At 44.4% G+C, this 27,081-nt stretch overlaps 1 protein-coding gene and 1 non-coding gene across 2 annotated transcripts in view; both read left to right on the top strand.

The window, feature by feature from the left end:
• Positions 1 to 733: 733 nt before the first annotated feature.
• The window catches only part of KIF26B (kinesin family member 26B), a 472,460-nt gene continuing 446,112 nt past the window's right edge, over positions 734 to 27,081 (top strand). The window contains exons 1-2 of the mRNA XM_040351064.1: positions 734 to 1,272; positions 20,910 to 21,311. Of these exons, the coding sequence (XP_040206998.1) occupies positions 1,210 to 1,272; positions 20,910 to 21,311 (465 nt within the window). The 5' untranslated portion in view covers positions 734 to 1,209. The remainder of the gene's footprint in view (positions 1,273 to 20,909; positions 21,312 to 27,081) is intronic.
• LOC120938459 lies at positions 22,125 to 22,285 on the top strand. The gene has a single exon (XR_005749073.1). It is a non-coding gene; the product is annotated as a U1 spliceosomal RNA (small nuclear RNA).

Raw genomic sequence — 27,081 nt, 5'->3', positions numbered from 1 at the left:
TCTGAGGTGATGGTGGGATTCTGATGTGATGGTTGGACCTCTGAAGTGATGGTGGGATTCCGATGTGATGGTTGGACCTCTGAGGTGATGGTGGGATTCTGATGTGATGGTTGGACCTCTGATGTAATGTGGGATTCTGATGTGATGGTTGGACCTCTGAGGTGATGGTGGGATTCTGATGTGATGGTTGGACCTCTGAAGTGATGGTGGGATTCCGATGTGATGGTTGGACCTCTGAGGTGATGGTGGGATTCTGATGTGATGGTTGGACCTCTGAGGTGAAGGGTTGCTCTGACGTTATGGGGGGACTCCGATGTGAATTTAATTTAATAAAAGCGGTTGAGTGCATCTCCTCACTGACGGGTAACATTTATGTGTTTTACATTCAGAATGGGGTGTCGCGGAATTCTGCGACAGATAAAGGTCGGGAATTGCTGGCATAGAACACCTAGTCCCATTGTTTTAGTAGAAATGAACCTGTTGGCCTCCACTGATGACAAAGGTGAAAAGGTGGAGGTCTCTCCTACAAAGCCATGTTTATTATGGAAGTAAATGGCTTTCCTCCATGAGGCAATGAGTGTGTGCATTACAAGCCTCTCTCCGGAGCTCATATACAGGACCCAGCCTCCTATAAAACATGCATCAAACAGCCGGCAATTCCAGCAGACATGAATATTTCTCTTTTATGAGCGGCTCCCTCAGATGTACATAACAAGGCGGGAAAGAATGGGGCAATGAGCAGACATGAGGAGGAAATAGTCGGCCGCCAGTAAGTGTCAGTCAAGGTGTGCTGAGAGGAGAGGAGGCACACCGCCTGAGAGAGGAGAGGAGAGGAGGCACATCCCAGCCCAGACACTGGAGGAGGGGGATGGAAAGCTTCCCCAGCAAGTCACTGCCGACACCAGAGAGGAGAGCGGCTGGGCTGTGCGGACACATCTAGGTGCCTGTATAGAGGGGACAGCCAGGCTCCTCCCTGACACCGAGCCCAGCACACTGAGCACAGGCTTCTCTCCAACTCCCCACACTCCGCACACACACCAGGCTGCTGCCTGTGAAGGAAGCATTGATGTGTGCCCGCTGGAAGTGTGTTCTCTGTGTTCTCCTATACACTGCAATCATCTGCCGAGCACAGGAGGGATCGATCATCGGAGAGCACCTCTAGTCCTGCCAGGCTGATCCCTACCTCTCCGCACATCTGGATGTATCACCATGAGCTCAGTCACAGGGAATAAGGACAGGATCGCTGTCACCTCCAGGAGCAGAAAATATGGGGTAAGTCACATCACAACCCTCATCAGAGCCAGGGGGTGAGTGCCTGATAGGAGTGCAGAGGATCCCAGAACCTGGAGCAGCCTTCCCAACCTCTGCACCTTACAGGGACCTATACAAAGACCACTTCATTCATGGGCACTGGATATATGCCCCCTTACATTGGTGATCAGTGAGAAGAATGTCCCCCTTATATTGGTGATCAGTGGGAAGAATGTCCCCCTTATATTGGTGATTAGTGAGAAGAATGTCCCCCTTATATTGGTGATCAGTGGGAAGAATGTCCCCCTTATATTGGTGATCACTAGGAAGAATGTCCCCCTTACATTGGTGATCAGTGAGAAGAATGTCCCCCTTACATTGGTGATCAGTGGTAAGAATGTCCCCCTTACATTGGTAATCAGTGGGAAGAATGTCCCCCTTGCATTGGTGATCAGTGGGAAGAATGTCCCCCTTACATTGGTGATCAGTGGTAAGAATGTCCCCCTTACATTGGTGATCAGTGAGAAGAATGTCCCCCTTACATTGGTGATCAGTGGGAAGAATGTCCCCCTTACATTGGTGATCAGTGAGAAGAATGTCCCCCTTACATTGGTGATCAGTGGGAAGAATGTCCCCCTTACATTGGTGATCAGTGGGAAGAATGTCCCCCTTACATTGGTGATCAGTGGGAAGAATGTCCCCCTTACATTGGTGATCAGTGAGAAGAATGTCCCCCTTATATTGGTAATCAGTGGGAAGAATGTCCCCCTTGCATTGGTGATCATTGAGAAGAATGTCCCCCTTACATTGGTGATCAGTGGTAAGAATGTCCCCCTTACATTGGTGATCAGTGAGAAGAATGTCCCCCTTACATTGGTGATCAGTGGTAAGAATGTCCCCCTTACATTGGTGATCAGTGGTAAGAATGTCCCCCTTACATTGGTAATCAGTGGGAAGAATGTCCCCCTTGCATTGGTGATTAGTTAGAAGAATGTCCCCCTTGCATTGGTGATTAGTTAGAAGAATGTCCCCCAATGATGGAGGTCAGTGGGAAGAATGTCCCCCTTGCATTGGTGATCACCAAGAAGAATGAGCCCCTTACATTGCTGATTATTGAAAAGAATGTCCTCCTTACATTGGTGATCATTGGGAAGAATGTCTCCCTTACATTGGTGGTCAGTAGGAAGGGTGTCCCCCTTACAGTGGTGGTCACTAGGAAGAATGTCCCCCTTGGTCAGTGAGATGAATGCCCCCCACAGTGGTGGTCAGAGGGAAGAATTACCTCCTTCTTTATAGTGGTCAGTGGGAAGAATTCATCATTGTGTCATTAGAAAAAAGATCATTGGGTTCATGCAACTGGCTCTGCCAAGGGGGGTTGACCCCAGAACTATCTAAGCACCATGAGATGAGAGGTCAACCAGCCACAGCTGGAGGAACCCCTGGCAACCTCTGGAGGAACCCCTGTTAATCTCTGGAGGAACCCCTGTTAATCTCTGGAGGAACCCCTGGCAACCCCTGGAGGAACCCCTGGTAACCTCTGGAGGAACCCCTGGTAACCTCTGGAGGAACCCCTGGTAATATCTGGAGGAACCCCTAGCAACCTCTGGAGGAACCCCTGGTAATCTCTGGAGGAACCCCTGGCAACCTCTGGAGAAACCCCTGGCAACTTCTGGAGGAACCCCTGGCAATCTCTGGAGGAACCTCTGGAGGAACCCCTGGTAATCTCTGGAGGAACCCCTGGCAACCTCTGGAGGAACCCCTGGCAACCTCTGGAGGAACCCCTGGCAACCTCTGGAGGAACCCCTGGTAATCTCTGGAGGAACCCTGGGCTTCCATGGAGCCCTGGTTAAGAAATGCTGACCTAGACATCCTTTCAAGGTGAGCTGGCAGCATATTGGCACATAATAAGGTGGTAAAGATGGAAACGTTATGTTTATAGGAGATCCTACACATTGTCCTTGACATCACTTCGATATCCTTCCTATCTACATGACTACAGATGATTACGATGCTGAATTTTATAGCTTTTGTGTGTAATAAGAAATGCCAGTGTTCTAGGCAGGGACTCACTGCCTGGGGTAACTAGTATGAATTTTCATGTGCATTGATTGTGTGTTGTGTGTGCATTGATTGTGTGTTGTGTGTGCATTGATTGTGTGTTGTGTGTGCATTGATTGTGTGTAATCTGTAAAAGAAAACAGCTATGCATGTGTACTGCAATTTATATCATGAGCTTTGTTCAAAATCCATCCAAATATTTGTAAGTGCCATCATATGTTCCCCAGAAAGCCCACACGATCCATCCTTTGGTGACACTCACTTTGCTGGTCTATTGCTATTGAGATGTGAAGAACACATAAGCTGTCATGGGCAGACATCTGTGACATGTGATGTATAACAGGAGACATGCTTGTCCATAAGCGTAGTGACAGTGTATGGAGCCGGCACTGGAGATATCTCTGTCTATACAGCACAGAGTGGGAGATATCACCAGAGGAAATATGAATGATATATGGAGGTCATACTCAGCACACCACTACATCTTCTTTCACTCTCTCGTAATTTGATCATCCTCTATTTTGACTTAGTGCAAGTTCACACTCTATGCTTTGGTTAAACTTTCCCGAAATTCTGAACTTGGGTGGTCACTCCATGATCGATCCATGTCTTCTGAACTTGAGTGGTCAGTCCATGATTGATCCCTGTCTTTTGAACTTGGATGTTCAGTCCAATATCAGTCCATGTCTTCTGAACTTGGGTAGTCAGTCTATGATCAAACCATGTCTTCTGAACTTGGGTAGTCAGTCTATGATCAAACCATGTCTTCTGAACTTGGATAGTCAGTCTATGATCAAACCATGTCTTCTAAACTTGGGTAGTCAGTCTATGATCAAACCATGTCTTCTGAACTTGGGTAGTCAGTCTATGATCAAATCATGTCTTCTGAACTTGGGTAGTCAGTCTATGATCAAACCATGTTTTCTGAACTTGGGTAGTCAGTCTATGATCAAACCATATCTTCTGAACTTGGGTAGTTAGTCTATGATCAAACCATGTCTTCTGAACTTGGGTAGTCAGTCTATGATCGATCCATGTCTTCTAAACTTGGGTAGTCAGTCTATGATCAAGCCATGTCTTCTGAACTTGGGTAGTCAGTCTATGATCAAGCCATGTCTTCTGAACTTGGGTAGTCAGTCTATGATCAGACCATGTTTTCTGAACTTGGGTAGTTAGTCTATGATCGATCCATGTCTTCTAAACTTGGATGTTCAGTCCATGATCAATCCATGTCTTCTGAACTTGGGTGATTAGTTCATGAATGATCCATGTCTTCTGAACTTAGGTGGTCAGTCCATGATTGATTCTCTTCTTCTGAACTTGGATGGTCAGTCCATGATTGATCTACATCTTCTGAACTTGGGAGTTCAGTCCATGATTGATCCCTTTCTTCTGAACTTGGGTGTTCAGTCCATAATCGATCCATGTCTTCTGAACTCAAGTGGTCAGTCCACAATCGATCCATGTCCTCTGAACTTGAGTGGTCAGTTCATGATCGATCCATGTCTTCTAAACTTGGATGTTCAGTCCATTAATGATCTATGTCTTCTGAACTTGGGTGGTCAATCAATTATTCATCTATGCCTTTAGAACTTGGGTGGTCAGTCCATGATCGATCCATGTCATCTGAACTTGGATGCTCAGTCCATGATTTATCCCTTTCTTCTGAACGTGGATGTTCAGTCCATGATCGATCCATGTCTTCTGAACTTGAGTGGTCAGTCCATGTTCGATCCATGTCATCTGAACTTTGGTAGTCAGTCCATTAATGATCCATGTCTTCTGAACTTGGATGTTAAGCCCATGATCGATCTATGTCTTCTGAACTCAAGTGGTCAGTCCACAATCGATAATGGACTGAACATCCAAGTTCAGAAGTCATGTATCGTTAATGGACTGAACATCCAAGTTCAGAAGTCATGTAACGATCCATGTCTTCTGAACTTGGGTGGTCAGTCTATTTTTCATCGATGCCTTTAGAACTTGGGTGGTCAGTCCATGATCGACAGGGCCGGCCTTTGGGGTGTGCGAGCTGTGCGTCCGCACAGGGCGCCATGGGCAACAGGGGCGCCGTGCGGCCACCCCGAGAAGCGTACAGAGGCGTACTAAGGGGGGGTGTCAATGGGGGGGTGTCAGACCGGCACCCCCCTGCACGATTGTATTACACCCGCGGTGGCATTTTTTTCCTCTTTGTGTATGTTTAGGTGACCAGGGGGCGAGGGGTGAAGATGGGGGGGCGCCACAGGATTAGCTTGCACAGGGCGCCTGAACACCTAAGGCCGGCCCTGATGATCGATCCATGTCTTCTGAACTTAGGTGGTCAGTTCATGATCGATCCATGTCTTCTGAACTTGGGTGGTCAGTCCATGATCGATCCATGTCTTCTGAACTTGGGTGGTCAGTCCATGATCGATCAAGTCATCCCGAGAGCCTCCTGGTCATTCTTCCATCGAATAACTGTCTAGGAAAAGTAGGAAACGCACGTTTCCCATCTCGAGGAAAGACAAAGAGCTATTTATTATGCTTGAATGTCTTTTTTCTGTAGGCAGCTGTTTTCTATACCTATCATTCATTTTGTACCCAAACAAAGCCTGCATGGAGTAATACCCGCCCCATATGACGATTGCTCATTGGATTAGGGGGATAGCTTTCTAAAATTGGGGAAGATCAGCCTTGATGGTAAACTCCATCCTCTAATGTGACGAATGGGACATTCAGGGGGGAGCCAGCCGGGTACACATTCCCCAGTGCCATCCTATCAAAGTAACACACCAGCAGGCATCACATAGCAGGCTCTTGGAATACAGTTCATGGAGCAGCAACATTACCACAGTTTAATATCTCAGGAAAATGATCTGCATTGAGGAGGAGCTCTGTTTTTCCTGCAGGGTCTCACATCTAGATGAATTGCTACATGCACTGAAAGCTAAATGAGTTGCATTAGAAAGTCATTAGGCGATCATGTAATGTCTGATGTAGTTTGTACATGAGGTCTGCACCAAACATAATACTTTGCTTTGCCACAGAGCCGGCTATAGATACCTTATTAAAGGTATCATTTCTCCATGATCTCTACATACAAAGCGAGTGAGATTTATGTTGGCTGTTCACGTCTGTAGAGAAAGAGGGCTGGCAAGGATGCTGCAGTGTAACGTATTGCTTGCCTAGTCTTTTATTTAGAAAGTAACCCGTATAAAGGGGTGATAATCACATTCTTCACTTTTATTCCACAAAAAAATAATGCAATTTAGAATGCATTAATACATTACAAGTTTTTGCATGTTGAGTCTCACGCAAAGACATTGTATTTGTTCCTTTTTTTAATAATGAAAGCTCCGGGTTGGTTTTGTACAGTAGATCCAAACAAAGCCCCGTATTGTTTTAACCACTTGACCACCAGGCATGTAAACCCACTTAATAACCAGACCAATTTTCAGCTTTCGGTGTTCTCACAATTTGAATGACAACATTGTACCCAAATGAAATTTTCACACAAATAGAGCTTTCTTTTGGTGGTATTTAATCACCGTTGGGTTTTTTATTTTTTGCGCTATAAGAGAAAAAAAGACTGAAAATTCTGTAAAAAAAAAAAGAATTTTTCTTTGTTTCTGTTATAAAATTTAGCAAATTTCGTATTTTTTCTTCATTCTTTTGCATAATGTGAAAGATGAAGTTACGCCGAGTAAATAGATACCCAACATGTCACCCTTCAAAATTGCACACGCTCGTGGAATGGCGCCAAACTTCGCTACTAAAAAATCTCAATAGGCGACGTTGCAGGGTATTGTGGGGTATTGCAGAGTATTGTGGGGTATTGCAGAGTAGTGTGGGGTATTGCAGAGTATTGTGGGGTATTGCAGAGTATTGTGGGGTATTGCAGAGTAATGTGGGGTATTACAGAGTAGTGTGGGGTATTGCAGAGTAGTGTGGGGTATTGTGGGGTATTGCAGAGTATTGTGGGGTATTGCAGAGTATTGTGGGGTATTGCAGAGTATTGTGGAGTATTGCATAGTATTGTGGGGTATTGCAGAGTAGTGTGGGGTATTGCAGAGTATTGTGGGATATTGCAGAGTAGTGTGGGGTATTGCAGAGTATTGCACAGTTTGGTTATGTTGCAGAGTATTGTTATAGGGCAGGGATGGCTGAGCATGGATGGCTGGATCTGTGACTGCATTTGTCACAGATCCAGCCCACAGCACTCGTGCTGCATCCGCTCCCTCCCCTCTCCTCTCACACTGTACCGTTCGGTACAGAGAGGGGAGGGAGGAACCGGCGTTATCACATGACGCTGGTTTGTTTACAAGTGATTGCTCCGTCATTGGACGGAGCGATCACGTGGTAAACCGCCGCTATCAGCTGCGATTTACCGTGATCCGTGATGCGCCGGCCCCAGGGGGCGCACGATTCTGGGAGGACGTCCATGGACGTCCTCCCAGAGTTAAGGAACCGCCTTGTAGACGTCTTTCGTCTATAGGGCGGTGATTAAGTGGTTAACAAACAGAATTGCAGACAGTCACAGCATTATTATCAATATTGCACACTAGGACCGAAACAACTAATCGATTAATCGTCAACTAATCGATTATGAAATTAATCGATTACTATTTTCATAATGGATTACCGTATATATGGAGTCACCTTTTTGCAACTGATCTCCCGGACTTTGGGGACCCGGTACTGGGCCAAATTTGGCACACATGTATCCCCACAGCTTATAGTCCTTGGTCCATTTTAGGAGTGATAAAGATAGGGTGGCTACATTCCTTTACATAGTGGGATTAGGGCCGGGACAATGTGTATTGTAGGGATGGGGCACCGTAAGTTCCTTCAACTATAATGCTGACAGGAGTAGTGACAGCGGCATCACTACTTCTGTCAGCCCATCGCTGGGAGCAGCAAGGCTGGAGGAAAGAGCCAGTGCAAGCTGTGCTCTCTCTCCCCCTCCACCTCATAAGCTTGCACATAATGAAGAGGGGCACAATTTGGCATTTTTGCCCTGGGCACTGGATGATCTTGTGTTGCTCAGTGGAGTGAGATCATAGAGAATGAATTTAACCATCCACCAGTCCTCCTGTGCCGCCGATCTCCGTTCCCTGCGACGCTACGACGCACGTGACCGAAGAACGGCGCCAAATTCAAAAAGGTTAACAAACACAATACATACAGTATACTGTAATCTTATAGATTACAGTACTGTATGTAAAAAATAACCCCCCCCCTTGTCCCTAGTGGTCTGCCCAGTACCCTACATGTTCTTTTATATAATAAAAACTGTTCTTTCTGACTGCAAACTGTAGATTGTCCATAGCAACCAAAGGTGTCCCTTTATGTCAAAAATGGTTTTAGAGCAGCTAGAAAACAGCGATAATAAATTATAATCACTTGCAGAATTGTGCGATAGTGATTTGTGGAGAAATTCGTCATAAAAAAATAAAAGTAATGACAGCGACAATTCTGCAACTGAGCAAATTTCAGTGATTTTGAGTTGATTACATTTAATTATATTATTATTTGTTATAATTATTTATTATATTATAATTTATAATTTTGTTTTTAAAAAAATTTCATACCCGGGATGCCTACTAGACTCTTGTTTGGTCAGATTTAAGTTAGTTATTCCTAAGAATTACAGGCCTACAGTATACAGTAATGGGCATCCATTATTCAAAAGCCACGCCTCCTCCTTGTGCTATTCCGTCATAGGCGGAACACTCAGTTTCCCAGCAGAGCCTATGTTCGTTGTTCCGCCTATCATGGATGTCTTCTCATCCTCGGCCTTGGACGAGAGGACATCCGTAATAGGCGGAATACCGAACACAGGCACGAACATAGGCACAATACCTATCACGGGACAGCACGAGGAGGAGGCGCGGCTTTTGAATAATGGATGCCCGCAGTCTGACTGACTCTGCATTACAGGGATAAGGTATGGGATCGTCGTGGTATGCAATGGCACACTGAGGCATGCAATGGCACAGTGAGGCATGTAATGGTACAGTGAGGCATGTAATGGCACAGTGAGGCATGTAATGGCACAGTGAAGCATGTAATGGCACAGTGAGGCATGTAATGGTACAGTGGGGCATGTAATGGCACAGTGAGGCATGTAATGGCACCGTGAGGCATGTAATGGTACAGTGAGGCATGTAATGGCACCGTGAGGCATGTAATGGTACAGTGAGGCATGTAATGGCACAGTGAGGCATGAAAAAAGCTTAACAAGGCCTGTTAGCGGTTGTTCCTGTCAGCGGTTGTTCCGGCTACCCCTCGGCTTCCAGACAGACTAGTAGGAAGGGTGTCGTCTTATACGGCGAGTATATCCCAAAACCCAAATTTTAGCTGGAAAATTAGGGGATCGCCTTATACGCCCAGTCGTCTTATACGCCGGCAAATACAGTATGTAAAAATGCAAATCGCAGCAAAATTACCTTAAAGCGGTGGTAAACCCGCATATAATTTTTTTTTTTTTTAACACCTGCAAGGAAAAAGCCATAATGAGCTAATATGCACCGCATATTAGCTCATTATGAAATACTTACCTTGGAACGAGGTAAGTAACTTACCTGGTCCACGCCGAGCCTCGGCGTGTCTTCCGGGTATCGCCGCTCCAGCGCTGTGATTGGCTGGAGCGGCAATGACGTCACTCTTGCGCATGCGCGCGGGAGATTTCCTTTCCGGCATGGGTCGGCGGGGCCGGCCCTTCAGCCGAGGATCCCCCCTGCGCATGCGCCGCTGCAATCAGTGGCGCATTGCGAGGGGAATATCTCCTAAACCGTACAGGTTTAGGAGATATTCTTTATACCTACAGGTAAGCCTTATTATAGGCTTACCTGTAAGCAAAAGTCATAAAGTGGGGTTTACAACCACTTTAAGCTTATTAACCGATTAATCGTCCAACTAATCGATTATGAAAATAATCGTTAGTTGCAGCCTTTTTGCACACAGGCATATAAAATGGAAATAGTAACAAGAAAAAGACGTGAATGTATATACATGTATATATGTATGTAAAGTGCAGTGTAAATTGGCAGCACTATATAAGTACCTGTAATATATAAATAAATAGGACAAGAAAGCATCTATAAATAGGGAAATAAATAATAATAATAATAAAAAAAAAACGAAAACGAACTTTTGTTTGCCATGGTAGCAGTTGCCGAGCAACATTCACATTCTCAGTCTGATGTCATTATAACTACAGTACGTGCCGATTTGAATTACATGTAGACCATCTGAATAATCATCGATACACCAATGCCCAATCATGTTTACAGAAACCTCAAGCACCGTGTTACAGAGTATTGTTAGGCTCTGCTTTGCTATAGACTTTTACAAAATCAGATTAGATGTATCTTCGACAAGTACGTTTATCAGCCAAGTCCTAATAAATTACCTGTAATGTGATTTATTGGTGTAATAAAGGGATAGCTTTTTTTTATGCTTTCCTCGACTGGATGACAGAACGGGCATAGTGGTGTATGTGGCGTGTGCTCTATACTGCATGTTCTTTGTATAGACAGATATATAAACAGCCTAGCTGGCAATGTTCTGCAAGAACAGAGCAGGAGCCAAGCAGGAGAGGTAAATGCGTTTTGGGTATTGAAAGCTTGGTGGCGTGCTTTCTTTTTTTTTCATTGGAGAGATTGAAGGATGTCAAATGATTTAAGAAGGGGGGCTGTGCCAAGCTCCAGAATAATGACGGCAAGCTACCGTAGTAGTGATGAATGTGTTATATGTATAGCATAGATACCTGTACGTCCTTTAACCACTTGCCCACCAGGTAAATTCTGGCACTTCTCTCCTTCATGTGAAAATCACAATTTTTTTGCTAGAAAATTTATCAGAACCCCCAAACATTATATATTTTTTTTTAGCAGACATCCTAGGGAATAAAATGGCAGTCATTGCAATACTTTTTGTCACACCGTATTTGCGCAGCGGTCTTACAAGCACACTTTTTTTGGATAAAAATCACTTTTTTGAATTAAAAAATAAGACAACAATACATTTTGCCCAATTTTTTTATATATTGTGAAAGATAATGTTACGCCGAGTAAAATGATACCCAACATGTCACGCTTAAAAATTGCGCCCGCTCGTGGCATGGCGTCAAACTTTTACCCTTAAAAATCTCGATAGGCGACGTTTAAAAAATTCTACAGGTTGCATTTTTTGAGTTGCAGAGTAGGTCTAGGGCTAGAATTATTGCTCTCGCTCTAACGATCGCGGCGATACCTCACTTGTGTGGTTTGAATACCGTTTTCATATGCGGGCGCTACTCGCGTATGCGTTTACTTCTGCGCGCGAGCTCGTCGGGACGGGGCGCTTTAAAAAATTTTTTTTTGGTTTTCTTATTTATTTTTATTTAGTTTTATAATTTTTTACACTGAAAAAAATAAAATAAAAAAAATTGATCACTTTTATTCCTATTACAAGGAATGTAAACATCCCTTGTAATAGAAAAAAGCATGACAGGTCCTCTTAAATATGAGATCTGGGGTCAAAAAGACCTCAGATCTCATAATTAGACTTAAATGCAAAAAAAAAAATAAAAAAAAAAAAAATGTCATTTTTTCAAATGACAAAAAAAAAATGTTTCTTTAAGAGGCTGGGCGGGACTGACGTTTTGACGTCACTTCCGCCCAGCAGAGCTATGAGGACGGGTGAAGGAGATTTCTCCTTCAGTCCCGTCCCCGCTCAGCTGCCGGACACATCGGATCCCCTCCGCCGCTACCGACGGCTCCGGTAAGCGGCGGAGAGCGCGGGAGAGCGGCGGGAGGGGGGGGGGGGCCCCTCTCCCGCCACCGATAACGGCGATCTCGCGGCGAATCCGCCGCGGAGACCGCCGTTATCGTGTACACCACCGCCCCCTGCAAAGATGAATATCTCGGTTGTGGCAGCAGCTGCTGCCGTTATCGAGATATTCAACTTTAAAAAGGAGGACGTCTTTTTGACATGGGGCGGTGGTCAAGAGGTTAAAGGCAAGAAATTGGGGGTGGAGACCGTTCCCCAAACTATTCTCCAAGAAGCAAGAGAATGGACTATCTTCGGAAACCAATAGGACAAAATACAGATTTGAATAAAAAAAAATTATATTTTTTATTTATTCTTTATTCATTTTTTTCAAATAATAAAAGTTCAGTAGCTAAATAGTCATTACCATCATCATAGAAACAATGAGAAAAAAAAAAAACACAGCAAAAGAACTAGAAAAAAAAAAGTGAGAAAAAATGGCAAAGGAAAACATGTTTATCCCATATATTTTCCCTAGCTCCAATATTGTATAAAATGGGGAATGTATGCAAGCGGGTGAATTTATTTTCCGCAGTAACGAAATAAAGTATACATATATAAGTGTACTGGCATATAGAGGGAAAAGGGAAATGGAAGGAGGGGTTAAAGAGAGGGGGGGGGGGAGGTGGGAAAAGAAAGAGCAAAAAAATGAGAAAATAAGAAAAAAAAAAACACAGCAAAAGAAGAACTAGAAAAAAAAGGGAGAACAAATGGCAAAGGAAAACACGTTTATCCCATATATTTTCCCTAGCTCCAATATTGTATATAATGGCAAAAAAAAATATTTTATTTATACACAAGGATAAAAAACAGGATATCCAGACATAAATGAGAACATCATGTTCAATGTTCATAACAAGACAATATAAAAATAAAAGGGTGTCTATACAAGTGTATTACTGATACTTAAAGTGGAGTTCCACCCATTTTTTTATGTTTGTCTGTGCTGCATGCCCTAATCTCATAGTGTTCAGAATGGACAATTTTTATTTATTTTGTTGCTTGTAGATACCTTTATTTTGTAGTCCTTCATTACTTCCTCCTCCTTATTAGCCTAGGCTATTAAGTCACAAGGCTATTCGCAAGGGTTTCTGGGATAGGCATCATGTATCCCAGTAGTCCTTGCAAATAGCCTATTTGCATAGAGAAGGGGCGGCAACTTCCTCTGACACTCCCGTTGCTATGGAAACCTGACTGAAACCTATTACATCGCTTGTGCAGCACTGAGCATGTGCGGGATCTGCAAGGCTGAAATCCAGGAAGTCATACAGTCTGGCTTCATGATGCCCACACTTAAGATGGCCACGGTCTATTTCTAGATTATAAACTAACTAAATTCTCTAACAACCTAACAAAACGGACCTTAGTTTACAGACTAACTTTACTAGACTACATTAAGCTTGTGTATTACAGGGGTATTTATATTTAAAAAGTGAAATTGTGGGTGGAACTCCCCTTTAATACGCTCCAAAAATGGAGACGGAAGGTATAGTAGGTTCTCACAGGACATACGGTCCTCTACATGTTTCGCGTAATGCTACCTCTTCATCAGGAGGATAATGTCTAATGTCTGTAAGGGTCATAGGTACAAAGAACAAATGCTTAATAATTAATACAATAGGTAAGACCCCCATAGCGTCGGCGGTAAAAAAGCAGTAAAACGCCGCTATTTTACCATTGGATTTGCGGCACATTTCGGCGCTTTTAACCCCCGCTGAGAAAGGGTTAATACCGCCGGCAATGCTAAGGCAGCGCTGCCTATTGATTTCATTGTAGTTCACCATTGCTATTGCGCTCCAAACAAGCTGCTGGCAGGACTTTTTCTGACGCCCTGCCAGCGCACCGCTCCAGTGTGAAATCCCTTGGGCTTTCACACTGGGGTGTGAGGAGCAGCTGTTTAAGGGCGGATTGCAGGCGATATTTTTAAGGCTATAGCGCCTGCAAAACGCCCTCAGTGTAAAAGGGGTCGAAATGGGTGTACTACTGCTTACCCACAATGCCACAGCCAAGGCACCACAAACGTTCCCCCACAGGGGATATGGGGGATGTATGCAAGCGGATGAATTTATCTTCCGCAGTAACTAAATAAAGTATACATATATAAGTGTACTAGCATATAGAGGGCAAAAGGGAAATGGAAGGAGGAGTTAAGGAGAGGGGGAAAAGGTGGGGGGGGGAGGGGTTAGGGGTGGGAGGTGGGAAAAGAAAGAACATTATGGTTTCCCTCAAAGGGTCGATTGTATCTGTAAGGGCCCTTTCACACGGAGCGGATCCGTATTGATCCGCCCCGTGTGTGTCCGTCGGCTCAGCGGGGATCATCCGTAAATCCCCGCTGAGCTGTCGGCGGACAGGGCGGTCCCCGCACACTGTCCAGAGACCGCCCTGTCTTTCCTCCGCTCTCCCCTATGGGGGATCGGATGAACACGGACCGTCTGTCCGTGTTCATCCGATCTGGCAGACGGAAGAAAATAGGATTTTCTTCCGTCCGCAAATGCGGATGTTTGCGGATGCGGATGTTTGCGGACGTTAGCGGATGCATCATCCGCTAACATCCACAATCCCATAGGGAAGCATTACAAGTCCGTAAACGGACTTGTAATAAACGGACCGTTTGTCCGTACGTGTGAAAAGGCCCTAAGACTAGATGTCCAGAGCATCCTACCCCCTTACATCAGATGTCAAGAGCCACCATCATCAGCAATCAAGAGTCCTCCACCCTCCCTTACATCATAGTGAACCCCCTCTTACCTTGTTCCGCTGTGGGGAAGAAACTAGGGGCAGAGCTGGGATGCAGAAAGTGTAGGGTCTGGAGTAGGACCAGAGGAGGGCTTGGGTCCTGGAATTCTGAGACCAGGGCAGGCGGAGATGTGGAGGTGCTCCAGCTGCGCAGAGAGGCCTATAATCTGTATAAGGAGTTCCGTCGTCCTCTCTGCTGCCAACTGCTGAGATAGGGTAGGGGGGCAGAAACAAGCCTATCTGTGGCTGCACAGAGAAGTGCAGAATCTGACAGAGGAGTTCTGTCCTCCTCTCTGCTGCCGACCGCTAAGACAAAGTAGATGAAGAAATGATGAGATTGCTGCAGCTGCAGGAGAGGGGCGAGGACCACATGAATTTCCCTGGAGGGCCCGGTTTGGCCTGCGGCCTTTGTGTTTGACATGCGATTTAGAGGGTAGGTTCTCCTTAGACAAACAGATCTTGGATTTTCACCACGGCTCGCTTTAAGGCTCCATGCACACTGAAGCTGATAAAAGCTATAAAAAAACGCCAGTAGCTTTGCAGGGAGCCTTTCAACGTTTTTTAGCGTTTTTGCAATAGCTTTAACCACTTCCATACAGGGCAGTTATACACCCATCCATACCGGGCCTATTCTGGCACTTCTTTCCTACATGTACAAATCATATTTTTTTTGCTAGAAAATTACACAGAACCCCCAAACATTATATATGTTTTTTTAGCAGACACCCTAGGGAATAAAACGACGGTCATTGAAACGTTTTATCTTGCACGCCATTTGCGCATTAATTTTTCAAACGCCTTTTTTTGGGAAAAAAATTGTTTCATGAATAAAAAAAATAACAAAACAGTAAAGTTAGCCCTATTTTTTTGTGAAATATGAAAGATTATGTTACACCGAGTAAATAGATACCTAACATGTCACGCTTTAAAATTGCGCACACTCATGGAATGGCGCCAAACTTCGGTACTTAAAAATCTCCATAGGCAACGCTTTGAATTTTTTTACAGGTTACCAGTTTAGAGTTACAGAGGAGATCTAGTGCTAGAATTGTTGCTGGCACTCTAACGCACGCGGCGATACCTCACATATGTGGTTTTAACGGCATTTACATATTTCGGCGGGACTTGCGTGTGCGTTCGCTTCTGCGCGCGAGCTACCGGGGACAGGGACGTTAAAAAAAATATTTTTTATTTCTTTTTTTTTTTTTACATATTTATTTCTTTTTTTACACTTTTATTTATTTATTTATTTTTTATTATCACTTTTATTCCTATTACAAGGAATGTAAACATCCCTTGTAATAGGAATGTGTGTGACAGGTCCTCTTTATGGAGAGATGCGGGGTCAATAAGACCGCACATCTCTCCTCCAGGCTGGAAAGCATGAAATCGGTGAAAAAAAATTCACCGATCTCATGCTTACGGTTGCTTAGCAGCCGCAATTGCGGCTTTGTTTACTTACGGGGACCCGGGCGTGACGTCATCACATCGCGCCCGGGTCCTCCGACGGTCATAGAGATGACTGGTGACCATCTGGTCACCAGTCATCTCTATGCTTCCTGCCAGCGCCGGACGATTCGTTCTCCGGGCCCCCGATGGCACGGGAGAGCCCGGAGAAGCACCGGACGGCGGCGGGATGTCCCCTCCCGCCGCCTGTAAGAACGATCTAGCGGCGAAATAACCGCTATGATCGTTCTTACGTTGTGCAGAATCGCCGGCAGGAGAGAAGGATATCTGAATGATGCCTCTAGCTGCAGGCATCATTCAGATATCCACCCGGAAAGCCCAGGACGTCATATGACGTCCTCCTGGATCGAGGAGGGGTTCCTGCCGCCGTCATTTCACAATGACGCGGTAAGGAAGTGGTTAATCAGCGTTTTTCAGTGTTGTTTTTTTTCAATTGATTAAAAAACGCAAAAAAAATGCTGGCACCAGCGTTTTTGAGCGTTTTTAAGCGTTTTTCAGCGTTTCGCGTTTTTCAGCGTTTTTTCCCGTCAAAGAACTGCACTTTGAACGCAAATTTCAGGCGTTCAGAAAAAAGCCAATAAACTCCAAAGCTCATTAACACTAAAAAACGCCCAGGTGTGCATGGGCACATAGGCTAACATAGAGTTCAGTTTATGGGCTTTAAAAAAAAAGCCAAAACGCCAATAAACTGCAGTTTATCAGCTTCAGTGTGCATGGAGCCTGATGGTTAGGTCGTGTTAGGTAGTGAACTGTGCCACGGCTTACAATAGGTTGTCTGAAATGATACAGCATTACAGGGTTGCCTGTTGCTTCCGTGTCTATCACTGCAGACTTAACAGGATTGATGTACCATTATGACTTCAGACATTGTCGATTTCCAGGCACTCTTTCATGAGACACTCTTGTGTCAGAGCTCTAGAAGTGAAGCTTTAATCATGCACAGGTAATTTACTATTACTAGCTCACTTAAACTCTAGTGCTTTCCTCCGTGCATTCAGGTCTGTTTGTAAACCAGTAGAAGCCATTTGCTGCCGTTCGTAGCTTGGAGATCAAATGAAAGGACACAGCGCTCATTGCTGGCAGTTTGTTTGAAGCTGAATGTTGTTACAGCCTGAGGTCACGGAAAGAGGCCTGGCAATGATGGCATCGTTTGTGGATTTTCCTTCGAAATTGAATTTTGCGCAAGAGTTTGCAAATCATAATCTTTACAAAACTAGCTGCCTTTCATGTCCCAACACTATAATGTCAATAGGCCGAGGAGACTTCACAAAGCAGCTGACATTGGGGTTGGTTTACCAAAATTGGAGAGTGCAAAATTGGGTACAGCTTTGCTTAGAGACCAGTCAGCTTCCATTTTTTTTTTTTGTCAAAGCTTAAAGTGTTACTAAACCCAGGACCCTGCATTCACTATATCTGGTCTCCCATAGTACACAAAACATGGAAATGCAATTACCGTATTTTCCAGCGTATAAGACGACCTTTTGGGCTTAAAAATTTGCCTCAAAACCCGGGGGTCGTCTGATACGCCAGTAACTGTCTCGGGATCCATTATTCTAAAGCCGCGCCTCCTCCTTGTGGTGTTCCGTGATAGGCAGAACACTTGGTTTCCCAGTAGAGCCTTTGTTCGGTGTACCGCCTATCACGGATGTCTTCTCATCCTCGGCTTTGGACGAGAGGACCTCCGTGATAGGCGGAACACAGGCGCCTATCACGGAACAGCACGAGGAGGAGGCGCGGCTTTTGAATAATGGACCCTCGCAGTACAGGAATAAGGTATGGCACAGTGAGGCATGGGATGGCACAGTGAGGCATGTTGATGGCACAGTGAGGCATGTTGATGGCACAGTAAAGCATGTTGATGGCACAGTGAAGCATGGGATGGCACAGTGAGGCATGTTGATGGCACAGTGAGGCATGTAATGGGACAGTGAGGCATGTTGATGGCAAAGTGAGGCATGTAATGGCACAGTGAGGCATGTAATGGCACAGTGAGGCATGTAATGGGCACAGTGAGGCATGTAATGGGCACAGTGAGGCACGTAATGGGCACAGTGAGGCATGTAATGGCACAGTGAGGCATGTAATGGCACAGTGAGGCATGTAATGGGCACAGTGAGGCACGTAATGGCACAGTGAGGCATGTAATGGCACAGTGAGGCATGCAATGGGCACAGTGAGGCATGTAATGGGCACAGTGAGGCATGTAATGGCACAGTGAGGCATGTAATGGGCACATTGAGGCATGTAATGGGCACAGTGAGGCATGTAATGGGCACAGTGAGGCATGTAATGGCACAGTGATGCATGTATGGGGCACAGTGAGATTTGAAAAAAGCTGAATAAAGCCTGTTCCTGTCAGCGTTTTTTCCTGTCAGCTGTTGTTCCGGCTACCCCTCAGCTTCCAGACAGACTAGTAGGAAGGGGGTCACTTTAATCAGAAACAAACATTTGCATTAGTCATAGAGACAAACATTTCATTGGTTGAAATGCAGTCTCATTTCTTTGTCTTGGTAATGTCAGGGAAAGGCTTACAGCTGTGTGTAGTTATTGGAAACAGAGAGTTTGTGTAATTATATGTATTACATAAATGATGGAGATGTAGTACTATTTTATTAGTAATTGGTATTTGTTATAAATATCTACAATGATGGAGTTGTGACATAAGATAACATTGAAAAGATACTGAGATGTAAGTATATGACAGCTATTAATTCAGATGCAGGCAGCGGGTAATTATGATGTGCAGGTATAACGCTTAGAAAAAGCAGCTCCTATGAAATTGTTGTATAGAGATTAGGTAGGTGTGTGTTCATCCATAAATAAATTATGCATTTAAATATACATATGTAGAATAATGTAAAATAAAATGACACTTTTTGGAGTGGATTCATTAAAACTGGAACAGTGGAAAAAGCGGACCAATAGCAGCCAGTCAGGTTTTCCTTTTCATTTTGTGTAAATATTAAATAATAATTCTGCTATTTTTTTTTTTTATTTCAATAAATAATCTAGTCCTTAAAGAGTAACACCACTTTTGTTGAGAAAAAAAAAACATTCCCCTCTGTGATCTACGTACATTGCAAGGATTTTTGCAAACTTTGTTGCAGATTCCTACCTTTTGTTATCCTGAAAGAATAGCTGTTTGTGGACAGTGAATCTGTATGGGAGTGGTTTTATAATTATCAGTCAGCTGCTGCACCTGCAGGGCACTAATGAGGCAAGCTGCAGGGTCTGCATCCCTTTAGATGTGATTTCCCTTTGAGCGTATCTCACCAACAATTACATTATTGTTGCTGGGACTGCAAACTGACTTGTGCCTAGGTTCACACTGGGCTGCAGGAGTGAACCTGTGCGAGTTCAGAAAAAAAAAAAAAACTGCCCAAATGTAATTTCCTTAGTATGCTGGCTCTGCTAGATGCAAATTTAAAATCTGGGTGAACCCCCGCTTTAAGAGTGCAAAATCTGGTGCAGCTGTGCATTCTAGCCAATCAGCTTCTAACTTCAGCTTGTTCAGTTAACCTCCCTGGCGGTATGATTCTGTCTGGAATTACGTACCAAAAGTGGTACAATTATTTTGCAAGGAAATTTGGCGTTTTATACTGTAGGCCTGTAATTTTTAGAAATAACTCACTTAAATCTGACCAAGCAAGAGTCTTGTAGGCATCCCGGGTATGATTTTTTGTTTAAAACAAAATTATAAATTATAATATAATAAATAATTATAAATAATTATAGCAAGTAATAATATAATTATAATAAAAATGATTCAATAATGTAATCAACTCAAAATCACTGAAATTTGCAGTTGCAGAATTGTCGCTGTCATTATTATTTTTTTTTTATGACGAATTTCCCCGCAAATCGCTATCGCACATTTCTGCAAGTGATTATAATTTATTATCGCTGTTTTCTAGCTGATCTAAAACCATTTTTGACATAAAGGGACACTTTTGGACAATCTACAGTTTTTAGGCAGAAAGAACATTTTTTATTATATAAAAGTACATGCAGGGCACTGGGCAGACCACTAGGGACAAGGGGGGTGTGTATTTTTTACATACAGTACTGTAATCTATAAGATTACAGTATACTGTATGTAAAGTGTTTGTTTACTTTTTTTAATTTGGCGCCGTTCTCCACTCCCGTGCGTCGTAACGTCGCAGGGAACGGAGATCGGCGGCACACGGGGACTGTGAATCGAGCGAGGAGGTCCCGCTCGCTCACACAGCGGGGTGGCATCGCTGGATCCAGGGACAAGGTGAGTAACTTGCCTGTAGATCCAGCGAAAGGTAAGCCGCGCCGCTGCACGTCCACCCCGAGCGTGACTCGGGGATACCGATCTTAGCATTGAAAACCAACCCCGAGTCACGCTCGGGTTTACCGTCAGGGGGGTTAAGCTTTGACAAAAAAAAACTGGAAGCTGATTGGTTTCTATGCAGAGCTGCACCAGATTTTCATTCTCCAGTTTTAGTAAATCAACCCCATTGCTTCATCATCTTGAAGGATACTGTCTATGATAAATTACGTACAGAAGAGAACATTCGATGAGTCACATAAGAAAGCTATGGAACAGTTCTAATACACTTTATTTTTATTATTTATAGGTCAACGAAGTATGCTCCCCTACAAAATCATCTGCACCTTTCTCTCCGGAGAGCTGGTATAGAAAAGCCTATGAAGAGTCTCGAGCTGGCAGTAGGCCTACTCCTGAAGGTGCAGGATCCATACCGGGTTCATCTGGTACTCCCTCCCCTGGCTCTGGAACCTCCTCCCCTGGCTCCTTCTCAGGGTCACCTGGACCTGCATCCCCTGGAATTGGAAACAGCTCTCCTGGATCACTAGGTGGATCTCCTGGATTTGGCACAGGATCTCCTGGCTCTGGTAGCGGTGGAGGATCATCTCCTGGGTCTGACAGAGGCGTATGGTGTGAGAATTGCAACGCACGTTTAGTAGAGTTGAAGAGACAGGCCCTTAAACTGCTGCTGCCAGGACCCCATTCCAGTAAGGTAAGATCATGGATATAGGTGAAAACATTGATGTCTAATGCAGTTTAAAAAATGATGAATGACAACCAGTGAAAAGAAAATAGGAACAGAACTGAAGGGGTTGCCCAAAGTAACCAATTAGGTTTCATAGTGTATGTTCCTGGAAGGTAAAATGAGGTTACTATTGGCAGCTATTCCATTTGTGTTTCAGGTTCTTTTTCAGTTTTTAAAAATGTGCCCCTTGCTTCCTTTGGAGCCTCTTAAACAGATGGGTCCCAGAAATTTTTTTAAGACAAATGCCGTGTACATACGATCATTTTAAAAAATGTAATTTAAAATGATCGTGTGTGGGCTTCACATAATTTTTCGCGTTCTGAAAAACGACAAGAAAAAAATTCGAACATGCTGCATTTTTTAACGTCATTTTTCGGGTTGTAAAAAATGGTCGTGTGTGGGCTACGACGACGTTAAAAACCCGCGCATTCTCAGAAGCAAGTTATGAGACGGGAGCGCTCGTTCTAGTAAAACTACCGTTCGCAATGGAGTAAGCACATTCATCAACACTGTAACAGACAGAAAAGCGCAAATTTTAATAACACAAAATCAGCTAAAGCAGCCCAAAGGGTGGCGCCATCCGAATGGAACTTCCCCTTTATAGTGCCGTTGTACGTGTTGTAAGTCACCGCGCTTTGCTAGAGCATTTTTTTTAACGACCGTGTGTGGGCAACGTCGTTTTAACGATGAAGTTTGAAAAAACTTCATTTTTTCTAGAGGCTGAAAAACTTATCGGGTATATGTGGCATTAGGGACCCAAGTTAGAAACTGAATGAGAGTATACTTGGCAGGGGAGACACCATGATCACGAAGGTGGTTCTCCCAGGGCGAGGCTCGGCCATTGCACTCCGGCTGTGCTGACCCCTGCGATTTCCCCAAATGCGGGAAAGTCGACTGCATAATTTGAATGAGAGTAAATTCCTTAGTAAATAGGTGTTATAGTTGTGACTCTGGTCCCTCCTCTTCATCCAGGTGCCCCCACGGTGAGCCCCTTTCCTTGCCGGCGCCCTTGCAGGTGTGCTCACGAGTCCCGCTGCTGCGTCCATTGACACAGACAGCAGGACTCGGCTCCGCTCCCCGCTCTCGTATCACTGGATTTGATTGACTGCAGCCGGAGCCAATGTCTTCCCCTGCTATTAATTTATCCGATGAGGTCAAAGACAGTGGCTGGAGCCGCTGGGCTTGTGCTCGTCGCTGGAACAAATGGGTTCAGGCAGAGGGGGGGGGGGGGGGCAGCTGCAGCACAGAAGGTTTTTCACTTCAATGCATTGAATGCATTAAGGTGAAAAACCTTGAGACTTTACAACCCCTTTAATCTTCTAGTGCATCTAACACTCCCCTCCCCTAGGAACAGGGGTAGGCAGCCTAGGCCCTCCAGCTGTGGTGAAACTACAAATCCCATCATGCCCCTGCCTCTAGTAGTCATGCCTGTGATTGTCAGGGTCTTGCAATGTCTCATGGGACTTGTAGTTTCAAAACAATTGGAGGGCCAAGGTTGCCTACCCCAGTCCTAGACTGACATTGCTGCTGTCCATAGTGTCTCTGTGGCTCCTTCATCCAGAGTGGAAGCACGCCAATACAGGAGATGTGTTACTGGCCAGATCACCAGAGGAAGCAAAAAGCCTAAAAGGGGAAAACAAATTCAGCCACCACATATGATTGGTAAGGCTTTGGGTTTAAAGCGGAGTTCCACCCAAAAGTGGAACTTCCGCTTAAACCACTCCTCGCCCCCTTACATGTAATTTTTTTTTTGGGGGGGGGGCTTCAGTAGGAGTGGGACTTCCTGTCCCACTTCCTCCTTCCGCCCAGGGACCGCTTAGGCGACTTGTCCTATCGCTTAATGCGGCCCCTCCCTGTAGGCGATCACCTGGGACACGTGACAGGTCCCAGGCGATCACCTGTCCACTCAGGGAGCGCAGCGCCGTTCGCGCATGCGCAGTGAGTGGCCGGCCGTAAGCCGAAAGCTGTCACGGCCGCGTGCCCACAGTTAGAATGGAGGGGGGGGGGATGGAGAGGCACGGCGCTAGATAGTGGAACAGGTAAGTGTATGTTTATTAATTCTGCCCGATTTAGCAAGGCTGGTTTATGGAAATTCTTCCCGATGGTGAAATCATTTCAGTGAAGGCAATTTCATTTACCTGGGGATCAAGGAATATTTTTTAATAATAAAAGGTACAGGTTTACAGAAATGATACTGCTGCTGTATATTGTGGTATGGCAGGAAAGTGTTCTTGCAGACCTGTAATTTTCCTCAAAAGGTCCACTTTACAAATCTTGAAAATCAGAAGTTTACATAGATTGAAATATTAATATTAAAAAAGCAGACCGGAGAGGGCTTGTTGTTGGTATTATTAAATGGTAATTTATAGTAAAACAGGAATACATAATAAATTGCGCTACATCCTGAAGAAAGTGAAAAGGTTACCGCTCGCTGGATCACTATAATCTAGAATATTTGCAACATGTGTTTAAAGCGTGTATTATACTTCCTATATGACGCCTCTGAGCTGACATTTCCACTGTCATTTGTTGGTAAGCAAATTGTAAAAGTGACCGGTTTCATTAAAGCAGGAATATGGAGTGGTGTTGCTAAATGACTTGAACATCGGTTGTTAGGGAAACCTTACTGTGGGCAGGTGGTGTTTTCTGATCATTTGGTGAACGCAATAATTGTGCGAGATGAAAATCCCAACCGCAGTCTTGATGTCTCCATGCATGAATTAAGGCTAACGGGTTTGATCTTTGATATCTCGCTGAAACCTAATTTACCATTCCTCTGTCACATGGAGCCAAGCTTTGATTATCTTATATTGCTTAGAGGAAATGTAAAGTTTTTTCTTTTGTATCTTTTCTTCATAAAGTTTGGAACTTTAAAATGTCTTGTGTTTGTGTGTGAAATATGAAATATTGTATTTGAACATTACGTATTTATGACTTATAACCAGCAGATGCTGCACTCAGGGCTATTTTTTAGCTCTACCCAAAGCAGATTTACTGCTATGCCATGAATAGCCTATTTTGTTAATGAACCTTAAAGCGGATTTCCTCTGTATCTGAGCACTAGAAACCGAAAATGCGATTGAATTTATTTTTAAAGTGGCTGTACAACCACTTGTACCTACAGGTAAGTCTAGATTAACCACTTAAGCCCCGGACCTTTAGGCAGCTAAATGCCCAGGCCAGGTTTTGCGATTCGGCACTGCGTCGTTTTAACAGACAATTGCGCGGTCGTGCGCCGTGGCTCCCAAACAAAATTGGCGTCCTTTTTTCCCCACAAATAGAGCTTTCTTTTGGTGGTATTTGATCACCTCTGCGAGTTTTTATTTTTTGCGCTATTAAACAAAAATAGAGCGACAATTTTGAAAAAAATTCTATATTTTTTACTTTTTGCTATAATAAATATCCCCCAAAAACATATATACATTTTTTTTCCCTCAGTTTTTAGGCCGATACGTATTCTTCTACCTATTTTTGGTTTGCGCAAAATTTATAGCGTTTACAAAATAGGGGATAGTTTTATTGCATTTTTATTAATTATTTTTTTTTTACTACTAATGGCGGCGATCAGCGATTTTTTTCGTGACTGAGACATTATGGCGGACACTTCGGACAATTTTGACACATTTTTGGGACCATTGTAATTTTCACAGCAAAAAATGCATTTAAATTGCATTGTTTATTGTGAAAATGACAGTTGCAGTTTGGGAGTTAACCACAGGGGGCGCTGTAGGAGTTAGGGTTCACCTAGTGTGTGTTTACAACTGTAGGGGGGTGTGGCTGTAGGACTTATGTCATCGATCGAATCTCCCTATAAAAGGGATCACTCGATCGATGCAGCCGCCACAGTGAAGCACGGGGAAGTCGTGTTTACATACCGCTCTCCCCGTTCTTCAGCTCCGGGGAGCGATCGCGACGGAGCGGCTATAAACGAATAGCCGCGCCGTCGTACCGGATCGCTCCCCGCGGGTATCCGACCGCCGCATGTAGCGGGGGGGGGTCCCGATCGGACCCCCGACCCGCGGAAAGGCAGGGACGTACATATACGCCCATCTGCCTGTACGTGCCATTCTGTGGACGTACATATACATGCGGCGGTCGGCAAGTGGTTAAGGGTGGATAAATATGTAGCGCTAAACTTTCTGTGAAATGTAAGTGCACACCTAAAAAAGGGACATTCAGATAATCATTCAAATGAAAACCAAATCTAAAAGTCAATAATCATTCAAAATATAAATATGAAAGTCTGACGTATTGTGAGGGTTAGAGGCAAATCTAATCCCATAACTCGGACCAGGTCCTAAAACGAGGAATGGATGGTAAGTCCACAACAATGAAGTAGTGCTCCTCAAATAAATAAATATAAAAAGGCTGGTGTACAGGGCATCCAGAAATGGAAATAAATCTTCTCTAGAGCAATAGGAGTGAGTACCGTTGGGCCCCTTTCACACTGGGGCTGGGGGGTGTGGTGGCAATATAGCGGCGCTATACTGTCGGAATTGCTGCGGAATTGCGGCAGTAGTCAGCCGCTAGCGGTGCACCTTTAACCCCCACTAGCGGCCAAAAAAAAACACCTGCAGAGGTGTATAGCTGTGGGGTCTCATTGTTTTCAATGAGAGGGAGCGGTGGAGGAGCGGTAAACACACCGCTCACCGCTCCAAAGATGCTGCTAGCAGGACTTTTGGAGCGGTCCCGCCAGCGCATCGCCTCAGTGTGAAAGCACTCTGCCTTTCACACTGAGACTGCAGGGCAGATATTTAGGCACTATTTGTAGCGCTAAAACGCCTGAAAAACTCCTCAGTGTGAAAGGGGTCTTACCGCAAGTGACAAACCCATATGTCAGCGACAGCGGATCATATGAGCATGGATGGCCGGATCGATATGTAGCCCAGACGGTGGAAAGGACCCAGGATCTCCAATGGGAACTCCAAACGGACCTTGTGGCACTCCGACCGAACCGTAGTCCGGACAGTGGAAGGGGCCCAGGATCTCCAGTAGAAACTTCCATAAGAACCTCGTAGCACCCCAACTGGACTGGAAGGGTGGACGACTGGATAGAATCGGCACACTGGCTATGACCCCAACACGGTATGTGGAGAAAAGAAGGGGGGCTCCAATAGTGTAGGTCAAAAACAAGTGGATTTATTAAAAAGCAACATACAAATAATAAAAGTGATCACGTAAGTAAAGCAATGTGGGGAGCGATGAACCTTGCCGGAACGGGTCATGGGATTCGATTTGCCTCTAACCCTCACAATACGTCAGACTTTCATATTTATTCTTTGAATGATTATTGACACGTTGGACTTTTAGATTTGGTTTTCATTTGAATGATTATCTGAATGTCCCTTTTTTATGTGCGCACTTACATTTCACATAAAGTTTAGCGCTACATTTTTATCCACCATTACATTAGAATACTTGTCACATTCATATGTAGCAGTTTTAAAATACTTTTTCTCACTTGGTTTACAAGTCTGATGGAAAGAGAGATTCCTCCATCCACGATGAATGGAGAAATCTATTGGACCTATATGTGTATGGCTAACCCTACATATAGTGGCCTGTGTGACTGTCAATCCACCATCATCTTGGTGAATTTAAAGGGTCACTAAAGGATTTTTTTTTTTTAGCTAAATAGCTTCCTTTACCTTACTGCAGTCCTGGTTTCATGTCCTCATTGTTCATTTTTGCTTTGATGTTGCTGTAATTCCTCTCTGTTCTGGACACTTCCTGGTTG

This window comes from Rana temporaria, chromosome 4, assembly GCF_905171775.1.
Source record: "Rana temporaria chromosome 4, aRanTem1.1, whole genome shotgun sequence".
Classification (NCBI taxonomy): Eukaryota; Metazoa; Chordata; class Amphibia; order Anura; family Ranidae; genus Rana; species Rana temporaria.
The sequence above is the reverse complement of the archived record's forward strand: the minus strand, read 5'-3'. Positions and strand labels throughout refer to the sequence as shown.